This window comes from Leuciscus leuciscus, assembly GCF_965113295.1.
Source record: "Leuciscus leuciscus genome assembly, chromosome: 19".
NCBI classification, from domain to species: Eukaryota; Metazoa; Chordata; class Actinopteri; order Cypriniformes; family Leuciscidae; genus Leuciscus; species Leuciscus leuciscus.
This window is the reverse complement of record NC_138743.1, coordinates 11,823,860-11,837,087: the sequence shown is the minus strand read 5'-3', so window position 1 is coordinate 11,837,087 and position 13,228 is coordinate 11,823,860. Positions and strand designations below refer to the sequence as shown.

Here is a 13,228-nt window from a genome sequence, read left to right as displayed (position 1 = left end):
AGTCCAAAAGACAGGGGAAATTACTGCAATCTTAAAAAAAAAAAGTGATTAAATATAGAAAAGAGGCCAACATTGATTAAACAATGACAGACCATTGTGAGAAAGTGAGCAGAATGAGCACCATACTGAAGTCTTTTCGGCAAGTGCAATTCCCCTCTCTCCTGGAAAGGCCCAGCAATTTGGTTAACGTTGGCTGTGTCCAAGTTAAGCCATATGGTCTCTTTTGCAAGGCTTCCTCCAAAATTTCGACAGATTTGGGCTCTCTGATTCTCCCCTATACAGAAGGAAGAACATCTTTGAGCAGAGAGGGCGGTGCAGCACATCCCGAAGGAGCTCAGAAAGCAGGATGAGGGCTTTCTGTAGATGAAGGGTCATTCATAAAGAGATGACAGACATCCGGATGTGGCTGCCGAGCGATCGGGGCGCATTATTGTGCTGAAGTGTGAAGAAGTGGCGATGATTATGACGATCAGCTTTAAATGATGCCATCAGTGTCTGTTAATGAGGTGGTGGCTCCAATCTCACCCTGCTAGCGGGATACGGTTGAGAAAATGGGGCTTTTGTGTCTCCACCTGACAGATGTGCTGAAAGCCGGCAGAGCAGCAAACCTGTATCAGCGTCCTGCTGGCTATTTTTATCCTCCCATTATGCCACTTCATGTCTTTTTAATCAAATACTAATACAGTATATTTTTGGCTCACAGAACACGAGTCGACCCACATGTCACTGAGGTCCTGCTGGTGTGAAGATGGAGTTAAAACAGCTTGGAGGAAAAAATAAATAAGCTAAAAACTACAATATCTTTATACACGTAATCCCTTGGAAACTAATCTGTATGTCCTGGTGACGAGAGACACCGCCAAATATTTATTTTTCCCAGCATGAAAGGGACACAAAAGTAGCATGTTTAACACTAGAACTACCGGAATTCTATAACTGTAATGGCCATAGCAGTCATTCTGACCACTCATACATTATTTGCATATAATTTCAATAAGCTATATCAAATCTAAGAATAAATAGATCTGTAATGTTAGGATAGGTAATAATAAACATCAGAACACTACATTTTAATTCTAATGTAGGCCTATGTGAAAATGTATTAGTTAATCGACAACCACAGAACAGCTATTGTAATTACAGATACAAAGTCGAAAGTGATCAATTTTCTATTATTTTCTTTGTAAAATGAAAACAAATGTATTCATCCTTGGATATTAGAATACAATAACATCGCCAATATGCATTTCAATGCATAGTAAAACCTTTATGGGCACATATGAAACCCATTTGCCCCAAACTGGCCAAAACAGTCATTCTGAACGTCATGGGAAAAGAATATGAAAATATAATAAACTGCGAGAAAACGAACTGATTTAGTAACCAATATTTGTTTTAGTGAGCAAAAATATCATGCTCTAAAATTACAATGAAAATTGTATGCATACGGTCGTATGCAAATACATACCTGTATGACTGTTATGGCTATTCAAGGTAGAAATACTCAAAACTCTTTTGTGTCTTGTAATTTTAATAAAATAACAATGATAGAATAAAATGTAGACACATTTAGGAAAAGTCAGGGTCCTATAGTTACATGGGTTTTATTTCAACAAAGTTATTATATTGCAAAATTTTAAAACAGTCAAAATGACTGCCTTGGTAGTTCTAGTGTTAAGTACAAGGGATGGCATGCACTTTGACCAAAAAGGGTATAAATGCACCATTTTTGAGGTCGTGCGAGAATTTTTTTTGTCATCATTTCATTGTGAGGTTTACAAAAATGCTCAAGCCTCTAATTCAAAGCATGTGTGTACTAAAACACTCCACAAAATTAAAAGACAAAAATAGAAGCTAAAAAATTGCTCTAGGAAGAAACATTCTAGGCCTCAAACATAGTGGTTCTTTTGCACAAACAAAAATGGACACTTGACACTGACTCATACTAAGAGAATTTAGATGTGAAACCACAGAAGACTGAGTGACAAATCCTCTTTAAGTCTCTATTTTAAATTCCAAACTTTTTTTCAAATTCCACTTTTCTGTCATTGCGTCAATATATTTGTTACAGTGAGTATTAGGATATTATGCAACAACAATTTCTTCACACTCATGCATCATTTAAAAGGCGGTCTGAAGTGGTGACTTTTTCAAGGTGACTGTTCAGAGAAAATTCCCACAGCATGCTAGTATGTGACACTTATAATATAGTGACCTAAGCAGCCTTTTGACAAATCTCATTCACACCACCAGAGTCCTCTGGTCTGTCTGACAGCACTACTAATTCATCATCTGACAGTATGCAGATGCCCTGACAGCTGTTTATAAATGACTGTGAGTAACCTGCTTCTCATTCCTTTCTTCTGCTCTCCTTCTCAGCCGCATTGTATCAGGTTTGCATCATGAGATGACATCAGACAGTAAGCATGCACCCGGTTCCATTGACTGCAATAGCTAAATATGGCTATGGGCCGGCACGCCACGGCCGGCCGGGTGGGCGGCAGCAGGCCAACTCCATTACACGCACTCAAAGACATTCTTTCAGAGAATATGAGCCCTTCACTTTCTGGCTGATCTTTCACAGACAGAGGAAAATATCCTTATATGGAGCATTTCCACTATGGGCCCTATTTTAACAATCTAAGCGCATGGTCTAAGCGCAAGGGCGCAAGTTCCTTTAGGGCGTGTCCGAATCCACTTTTGCCAGTTTAACGACGGGAAAAATGATTGGCGCACCAGGCATGGTCTAAAAGGGTTGTCCCTATTCTCATAATGAGTAATGGGTGTGTTTTGGGATTTACGTGCGTTAAACCAATCAGAGTCTCATCTCCCATTCCCTTTAAATGCCAGTTGCGCTCGCGCCATGGCATATTCGCTATTTACATGACGGAATTTTATATTAGTGGAAAGGCCGAACGCGTCTCCAGAGCGCAAACGGAACTGCTCGTGCGCGAGGTAAAAGTGCGCAAGCGGATCATCTACGGGACACGCCGGATTCCACCATATCTTTATGTACACAATAATACAATTTTACATTATAATCCTTTTATTTTAAATATTTGGCATGTTTGTGTGCTGCTGTGCGTCCCTGTGTGTTTAATGAGCAGAGTGTACGAGCGTTGTGGACCCGCCTATAGGTGCACATTACTAACACGCTCATTAAATGACACAAAAAATGTTGCGTTTGTTACCTACATATATTGGCAACATATTCAGTTGCCTCAAAATAGCAACGCGCCAACAATGCGCCTGAACGCACCTCATTTTCAGACCAGCATGCCCATGGGCGCACAAATCGGCGCAAATGCATTTGCTATTTAAACAACGTGGCGCAGGACGTGAAAATGAGAACTGCGAAAAACTAGCAAAAAACACTTGCGTCGCGCTTGGCGCTGCATTGCGCCGGGTGTAATATAGGGCCCTATATGTACATTACAACACCTGGCTGACGAACAAAATATGTTAGAATGTATGAATGATAGTTTCAATTTTTATATAAAAGGGATAGTTCACCCCAAAATTTAACTTAAAATAAACGTATATTCCAATCAAGAGAAAGAACCCTGTAGCGATAAATTCTCTTCTGCTATGCTTAGAGGAGGTTAAAGCATGGCTAGCCCAAAATTTCCTCTTTCTAAATGAACAAGACTGAGGTCATTGTTTTCGGCCCAAATGAAAATTCTCAGTGTATAAGCCCTGATTTAGAGAGTCTATCGGCTTTTAAATCCCCAGGAGTGCGGAACTTAGGTGTTCTTGTTGACCAGCCTTTAAAATTTGACAAACACATTTAATCCGTAATCGGTTCCAGTTTCTACCAACTTCGTCTGTCTAAAATCAAAGGCTTTCTCACTCCGAAAACTCTGGAAATGGCTGTTCATGCATTTATAACATCTCGGCTAGATTACTGCAATTCCTTATATTGCGGTATATAAAGTTCTCAAATTGCTCGTCTTCAGTTAGTCCAAAATGCTGCGGCCAGAGTTCTATATAAGTGTCGCAAATATGACCACATCTCTCCGATTCTCAAATCTCTACACTGGCTGCCGGTTTGACAGAGAATAGATTTTAAAATTCTACTCTTTGCTTTTAAATCTCTACATAACCTAGCTCCTGCCTATCTTTACACTCCGTCCAGAAGCCTAAGATCCTACGACCAGGCTCTGTTGGTAGTCCTTCGCGTTAGACTCAAGCGTAGAGGGGAGTGTGCATTTGCGGTGGCAGGGTCACGACTCTGGAACACCAAGCCCTTTTAGAGATTAGAACGGCCCCTATCCTGTCCGCCTTCAAGTCTCTGTTAAAAACCTACCTGTTTTCTTTAGCATATTTATCTCTATTCTTAGGGCTGTTTTTCCATTCTATATTTGAGTCTGAACGGCGAGCTTCAAACCACACATAATACACCTGAAAGTGCGCATGCGCAGAAAGGACGAGCACGTACGACGGCCTTACGTAAACATATCACCAGAATGATTGACAATTAGGAGGACCTAGGGCTGGGCGATAAAACGGTATCGGTATTTATCGACGGTACACCATTGTCGGTAACGCTATAACATTTTTTCGATATAGCGCTCAATATTTTCATTCAAATGCACGCGCGACCACCATAACGTCGCCTGACATCAAATGGCAAGTGGAATGAAAGCGGAACGAAACTGCGTTATTATTTTGTGCTCCACGGACCGTTTATCAGTTTGGACCATCAATGTCAGTGCAGCCTGAGTGCAGCGTGAGCCGATCTTGATCAAGCGACACTGTTACTACACAGCGCTAAGAGATCCAGTAAAGAAAGCATTTGAATTCGCCACTGAAGTTATAAAATCAGTGTGAGATCGAGTGAGAAACATTCAAATTTCTCCGTTATTAACGGATCAAACTGCGCTGACGTGGAAACCAGGAGAAACATTGTGCCATGAATGAACTAGTTATATTTAAGTCCATAGATCAGCAACATTCATTGTATATGGATTTAATGTACAGTAGTAACACTCACAGTAACCATGTTTGGCAGGAATAGTAAAATGCTTTCAAGTACATCACACATCTTTTTCCAACATTTAAATGTTATTTTTAATGTGATGACCAAAACACATTTGTTCATCCTTCAAATATATTACCCCCATTTATAAAAGTAAACGTTTCAAGATGTAGGGAAAACTCAGACTTATTTAAAAATAAATTTTCTTTTTAATAATATTTTTTTTTTAAATCAAGGAAATTTCTTTGGCATTTCTTTCTTTTTGCTGTATCTCAAAATGTACCTAACCGTGACACCACTGTGTCGTAAGGAACCGTGAATTTTGTGAACTGTTACACCCCTATTTATTACAGATGTTGATCTACCTCAAAGTTTGCCTTGATTCTTCTACGTTTACACTTTTACATTGCACTTTGCACACATTTTATAACATTTTAAGTTCTTTTTAAAACACTTACTTTTTTATCTTAAAGGAACACTCCACCGTTTTTTGAAATAGGGCTTATTCACTTTCTTTCCTACATTTAGATAGGTGGGCAAATGCATTTTTGTCTCAGTGCATGCATTGTTTTAGTTTGACAGGGTCGACGCTAGCTTAGCTTAGCACAATGAATGGAATCCTTTGTTGCCAGCTAGCATGTCCTGAGTAAAAGTGATAAAAAACATTTTTAAAACCCACCTAATTACTTCTTGTGGCCTGCGTATTCACAACAAGTACAAATAGTGATGCAGATTAACACTAGGCGATTTCCTAGGCAGATATTGACTTATATATTAAGGACTATATTAGGGGGAAGCACAGGCGAAGCACTGCTACTTGGGCGTGATATCTCTGCGCCCCAGGTAGCAGTGCTTCACCTGTGCTTCCCCCTAATATAGTCCCAAGTCAATATCTGCATAGGAAATCGTCTAGTGTTAATCTGCATCGCTATTTGTACTTGTTGTGAATACGCAGGCCACAAGAAGTAATTAGGTGGGTTTTTTAAATTTTTTATATCACTTTTACTCAGGACATGCTAGCTGGCAACAAAGGATTCCATTCATTATGCTAAGCTAAGCTAGCGCCGACCCTGTCAAACTAAAACAATGCATGCACTGAGACAAAAATGCATTTGCCCACCTATCTAAATGTAGGAAAGAAGGTGAATAAGCCCTATTTCAAAAAACGGTGGAGTGTTCCTTTAATATAAGACATAAAGAAGATATTTTTTTTACATTTTAGTTTTGACTGCTTAAACTAAAATAATTAGTTGTTTGCCTTAATGTGGATAAATAAAATAAAAAACTGTGTTAAATTCAAACTTTTCTACTTGTCTTAAAAAAAAAGGTTCTAAAAAAATGTCAATAATTATCGATACCGAACGATATGAAACATTATATCGTGATAATTTTTTTAGCTATATCGCACAGCCCTAGGAGGACCAATAGTCTTGATGATCCACCCGGAAAAAAAAATCCTCCACTACCCCTTTAAGGTTGCTCTTATTTGTGTTTTAAGTGTTGTTATATGCAGGTATTATTTTCTTATTATTTATCTGGTTGTTCTGTAAAGCACTTTGATCAGCCTAGTGGTTGTTTTAAATGTGCTATATAAAAAAGTGAACTTGAACTTGAAAAGTGAACTTATGCCATTTATTTTATATGTCGGTCAAATAGACAATGAAATATATACCCAAATCAATCTGAAATGAAATGAGAGTTGAGAATCAAAATCGAATTGTGCATTCAGTGCACCCAAAAAAAGTGGCATACAAATTATAAATTAAAAAAACGGTATTATTCCTTGAACAATGGTTAAAATAATTTTTTTAAGCAAAATTTTTGCACTCCAACTCACTATATTTCCAAGCTTATTTTAATCTGACCCAACACTTTGAACACATGAAAGCATATTTATGCTTAAACTGGGGTCTAAGTTGATGTTCTATCACAACTTCTGCTGAAATTGCGGTCTTGGGGCACCCTATGGTAAAACTGTGAATACATTATAGAACATTTTATGACAGAAATCGGTTCATTTTATTCGCAATATAAATTCACACAGTTTACAAAGACTCCGTGACCTTGACTATAACTAGAATACAAAACAGAGAAAAATCACTTCACGGAATATTGTTTTTTGAAAAATAGCAAGGGAAGGCCAGAGCTATTAAACACTCCACAGCATCTATCAAATATATCCAAGAGTGCAGGCACTGTCCGTCCCACACTATTTTAATAAACTCAAAAACACAGCCATGATGTGAACACTCGACACAGATGATTACAAATCAGTATTGTGTGTGCAGTGTACTGAATCCATGTACACTCCTCAGGCTCTTCACTATGCTGTGGAGCATGTTTGTCTGGAGCGAAAAAGGCAGCCAAACAATGTTTGTTATGCAGGACGTGCAACGGTGTCCAACGGTGTCCTCGCCTGGCTTACAGCACGCAGGGAATACACCAATAGTTAATGTTTCCACAGGCTGCAGGGGCTCTGCAGATAAAGCCTGTGAAAATTTGACATCTCTTCTGTAGAAAAGAAGTAGGACATGACCAATGCTGAGTCACCATCAAAAGACTGAGATCATGTTCAGTATTCTACAGAGCGCATCAGACTCCTCTGGGTACGTCTCATGGAATGATACATCACTGATGGAGAAACTCATGTAACAGAGCTATAGAAGATATTTCCCTACTCTCCATCAAAGCAAAGGATAATAACTTTCATTAAGTCATTCATAATCTTTCTGCCCCTTTGTAATGAGTTTCTGCTAACGCACCCACAAAAGCCACAGAGGCACACATTATTAATAAAAGTATATTTTATATATATATATATATATATATATATATATATATATATATATATATATATATATATATATATATATATATATATATATATATATATATCACCACATCTGATAGCTAGAAGGCATTAAAATGAGGTAAATACAATCTCAGATGAATAACAACACGACAAATACACTTTGTCATTATTTATTTAAAGGGGTGGTAAAAAGCCTTTTTTCGAAGGCTTGATTGTGTTTGTGGGGTGCACTGTAACATGTGTTCATGCTTCGTTTTTAAAAATTCGCATTATTTTTCACATATTTAACCATTATTCTACACTGCTCTGTCCCTCCTTGTAAAAACGGTCGGATGATTTCCGCGTTCTATGAAGCCCCCCCCTTCAAAATACGCAATGGGCTCAGATTGGTTAGCTGGCCCAGTGTTGTGATTCGCTAACCTCCAAGTGCACGTTGTTCGGAAACGTCACGCCCCCTTATCTTTGCCGGTAGTTTGTGCTTCAGTAAACAACGGCGTCAATATTGCCATACCAGTTTGAGCCCGAATCAGACCCAGATAATGTTAGTGGAGAGGATCGAGCAGAACCTGTTCAAGAACGGCTGTTAAAGGACGTTTCAGAAAGGTATGTTTTTTAAGACTGCACTGCAGATCGCTATATGACACTGTTACTTTTGTATATTTAGAACGATTGTAGCTAAATATCTGTCGCCTGAACTATTAATCCAATACGAACACTAAACATTGGCTTTACAACAGTAGCCAAATCAAACACAAAACCATGTTTAGCATGCCTGTAGATAAACAAGCATGTAGATAAACAATACATAAAAGCTATAATCAAATAATAATTTACACTGATCACATAAACGACAACAACCACGAACATTCCAAGTTCGCTGCGCTGGTGATATTAAACAGAAGTTTGTATGTGTTTGTCGGATAAGTATGAATTAACGTTAGCATTTAACAAACTGGTTTGTGGAGCCAAACAGCGTTGTCCTTCGTTTACTTCCTTGCTACAACGTACAATTAACAATACGAACTATCACAGGAAAACACAACGACGAAAAATAAATCATATTTACAGGTTGTGGCCCGTAAACAGTTTCTGTTTTTAAAGTTGGAACTGCTCCATCTTTCAGGACTAGCCGTTGTGCGAATCCTTCATCGGAGGAGGGGTTTATGTAAAATTGGGCTTAGTGATGTCAGCAAGCCCGCAGGAATGTCGTGTAGTCCCTACTGGCCGTTTATTGTAGTTCTTAGAAATTGATTTCTTTAAAAGCAAATATCTCCCTTTGCTTGAAACTTTGAAAGTTGTAACTTTGCAGATGTTGTTTATGCTCAAACAGCAACATTACACACTAACTAAAGTTAGAAAAGTGAAATCGTGTTTTACCACCCCTTTAACAAAAATAAACCCAAAATGGAGAAGCCATGGGTGACAAACACACAAACAATGATTCGACTGCTTGTAGAGCCACTTCTAAGAGGAATAACTTGATGTAATCATTTTCTGACTTTATCAGTCTCTCCCATCGTTCAGGAGGAAATTTTGCCTCTTCTTTATAACGTTGCTTCATTTCTTTGAGGTGTGTGGGCATTTATTTATGCACGACACTCTTAAGGTCCCGCCACAGAATTTCAGTCTGGTTGAGGTCTGGACATTGACTGGGCCTTTGACTGGCAACACACCTTGATTCTGTTGTAGATTTGCTGGTGTGCTTGGGATCATTGTCCTGTCGCATTACCCAATTTCGGGCCAAGCTGTCGGACAGATGGCTTTACATTTGACTCTAGAATACTTCGGTATACAGAGGAATTCATGGTCGACTCAATGACTGCAAGGTGCCCAGGTCCTGTGGCTACAAAACAAGCCCAAATTATCACTCCTCACCACAGTGCTTGACAGTTGGTATGAGGTGTTTGTGCTGATATGCTGTGTTTGGTTTCCGCTAAACATGGCCAAAAAATCTCCACTTTGGTCTTGTCTGTCCAAAGGACATTGTTCCAGAAGTCTTGTGCTTTGTTCAGAAGCAACTAAGCCATGCTGCCATGTTCTTTTTAGAGAGAAGCAGTTTTCTCTTGGCAACCCTTCCAAACATGCCATACTTTTGCTAATTGTACTGTCAAGAAACTTAGCCTAATATTTAACATGTTAACTGAGGCCTGTAGAGTCTGAGGTCTAGTACTTGGGTTTTTTACAATTTCTTTGAGCACTGCGCGGTCTGACCTTGGGATGAATTCGCTGGGACGTCCACTTACTGGGAAGATTGGCAACTGTCTTAAATGTTTTCCACTTGTGAATAATCTTCCTCACTGTAGATTAATGGTCTTTAATTGTTTGGAAATAGCCGTATAACCCTTCTCAGATTGATGAGCAACAATTGCTTCTCTAAGAGCAAACTGCCAAAACTTCTGGTTTTATAGAGATGGTCATGGATGCTGATGATCAGTTAATCAAAGGCATTTAATTAGCAGTGCCTGACTGCTACTTACCCTCTTAATTCCTATGACCCTTTTTCATTATATAATAATGTGTTTTTCTTAGTTTTTTTATGAAACTTACCCATATTCAAGACTGTTGATAAAAAGGAATGCATGAATCTAGAATTAAACTTTTTTGTTGTTGTTTAAAAGCAGAGGGTCTGTTCTTTTGATATATTGCATATTCAAATTTTCATACAACAAATTATTCTAGGGGCCATGAAACTTTTGTGAAAATGATTAAAAATGCTGGCGGTGGCTGGCAACATTTTTCAAAAACACTGTCAGGGAAAGAGTTAACATGACTACACATCATATAGCACAGCCTCTTGTGCTATATGGTAACATTTTAAGCCTTACTGCAATAAAATCTAATAAGGATGCAAAAGTTTCATCAATAGTATGGTATTATTGAAGAAAAAAGTAGAAAGAAAAACATCTGTCAAGGAGGCTGTGAGCTTTGAGCATGTATATTCCAGTCAAGCAGCCTCAACCTTGACTGCTACTTCCTCTGGGAACTCATTGCAGAAAAGCTTTTCATTAACAAGACCTGGGTGAGTAACAGCCTCCGTCATCCTTTGAAGTCCACAGAATTCTTGATAAAAACACGCTCATGAAAAAGCGAATTCAGAGCTTCAAAGTGGTGATTTAACTGAACTTAGTCCAACAGACATTAACATTACATTGCAACACTATCTGTGTTTGATTCTGCAGTGTGAGGGTTCACCTGGTTCATATTCTCACATTCACACATGCAGATGTCAACTCGGTGAGTGCACATGTTCGCCCATAAGGTAGAAGTTGTTTTGTGTTTAAGACTTTTAAGTTGTACTAATCTATTTTCCCCACTGAAACTAATTTCACACCTTAAAAAAACATTTTGGCAAATACACTACGGTATTGGGAAAACAAATAAGACCCTTGAAACATATAATGTCCTTATCACACCTTTAAATGATGAACAAATCTCATATGAATCTCATCTGCATGCTTTTTGATTGATTTAAGCTGTATGGAACCCTTTGGGTGACTTCACATCAAGACCTATTTGTACTGTTAACTGCAGTCAGTGTCTTTAACATTGGTATTTACCTTCTCTGCACCTCCAGCTCCTCTGGCGAAGGGCCATTCTGCACCTGAGGGGTCTGTCTTGGCAACTGGGGGCCTGTGGAAAGAGGAAAAATCAGAATTAAGCATCAGTTTTGAAAACTTATGGTAAAGCATTAAGGACGTTTAAATCTGATCAATAATGTAAAGTGCACTGGACAGGCCCCAAAAGAGTAACAGAAGACCAGGTTTTAGAGCGAGAGAGAGAGAGTAACATGGAGCGCTGGCGCATCGATCTTGCTAAGTTGGACAGCAAGAGTTAATTAGGACATTATATATCAGGGAAAGGGGAAAAGATTATCTGTAAAAAGAACCATCAGCAGTAGTTCAAGCCACTGTGCATTAAAAAATGGCTAAGTACCAAAACAAGAGTCAGAGCCCGGACAAATTACTTAAGGGGGCATTCGAAATGCTAAAAATGTAGTTGAAGTGACATATTTGTCACTTTAACTAAACAAAATGTAACACTATATCATCCTTGTCTGAAGATTTCAGCTTTGTTAGAAATAAAAGCAAATGCATAACCGTAAAACCATACCAAACAATAAAAGTACATTTAAAATAAATACAATTAAAAACAATCATATTAACAAATTATTATAGAATGTTATTTATATTAATATTAAAATTAATTATTATTATTATTATTATTATTATTGTCACTATTATCATTATTTTAATATCAATATTATTGTTATTATATTTATACATTTCTTACAAGAAAATCTCAAATAAAACAAATATTTAAAAAGACATTTACCCAAGTAAAATGTAAAAATCAGAAAAGGCTACAGACGAAGCTAATGAGCGATTAAAATAGCAACTTTACATCAGAGGATGTATGGTTTTATTTTATGATTTGACTAACATGTATAACTGTATTATCAGTGCCAGCCCCAGAAAGAAAGACTGAATGATGAGCGCATGCCGGGAATATATCATGCAGATGGAAAACCAAGCCTTGATCTTGGGTAAGGAGGCCCTGTTACTTTTGCCAGGTTGGATTTGAGAGCGCAGGGAGGCAGGGGTTGGAATGAAAGCTTAGCACAAACACAGGACAGGTCTCTGTTGTGACACGATTGACTGATCGATCAATGCAGCATTGTGCAGGTAAGAGGTCTGTTTATAGAGTCTGGAGGAAAGGCTCTCTGCTCATTACCAGACTACATATGCCCTCCACCATTTCCTGTTTATTTGCTTCTCACAGCATGGCATTGCAAAAACAAAACCTTTTTTATCCTTTCACCTGTTTAACCTGTGTTTGTTTGATCATTTTAGTGGGGGAAGGTAGTCTAAGTAGCCACAGTCAAACTATTGACTACATAGCAAAAGGTCTGGTCCATATATCAGGTTTGAAACCTTCTGTCCGACAAAGGAAGAACAGTTAACAATTTGTTTCGTTTTTACACATTTTGCATGGAATATCTGAAAGGGGCTTATACCACAATAAAAATAAAAAGCACGCTAACATAACAAAACAAACATAAAACACATCAAAACATCAAACATAACATTTAACAAACACAAAAAAAATAAAAATAAACATAACATACAAACAAAATAAAACAAACATAAAACTTCAAACATCAAAAACATCAAAACAAAACATAAATTAACAAAAAACAAAACTTCAAACATAAAACAAACATCAAAAAACATAAATCACCAAAAAACAAAACATAAAACATTTTATATGAAAAAAATAACAACATCATCATAACATAAAACCATAACACAACATTTACAAAACATAACATTAGAAACAAAACAAAACAAAAACAGAGCAATTCCAAGAGGGTCCTCCTCACACCATCGGTGCTCAGGCCCTAAAAACACCATAAAACAGCAAAACACAAAACAACATTT

General features: G+C 37.8%; 1 protein-coding gene across 5 annotated transcripts in view; it reads right to left on the bottom strand.

Moving 5' to 3' along the window:
* The window catches only part of enah (ENAH actin regulator), a 105,160-nt gene that overhangs the window by 21,679 nt on the left and 70,253 nt on the right, over window positions 1-13,228 (bottom strand). For all 5 annotated transcript variants that reach the window (XM_082148205.1, XM_082148204.1, XM_082148203.1 and 2 more), the window contains exon 4: window positions 11,348-11,420. In XM_082148205.1, the coding sequence (XP_082004331.1) occupies window positions 11,348-11,420 (73 nt within the window). The remainder of the gene's footprint in view (window positions 1-11,347; window positions 11,421-13,228) is intronic.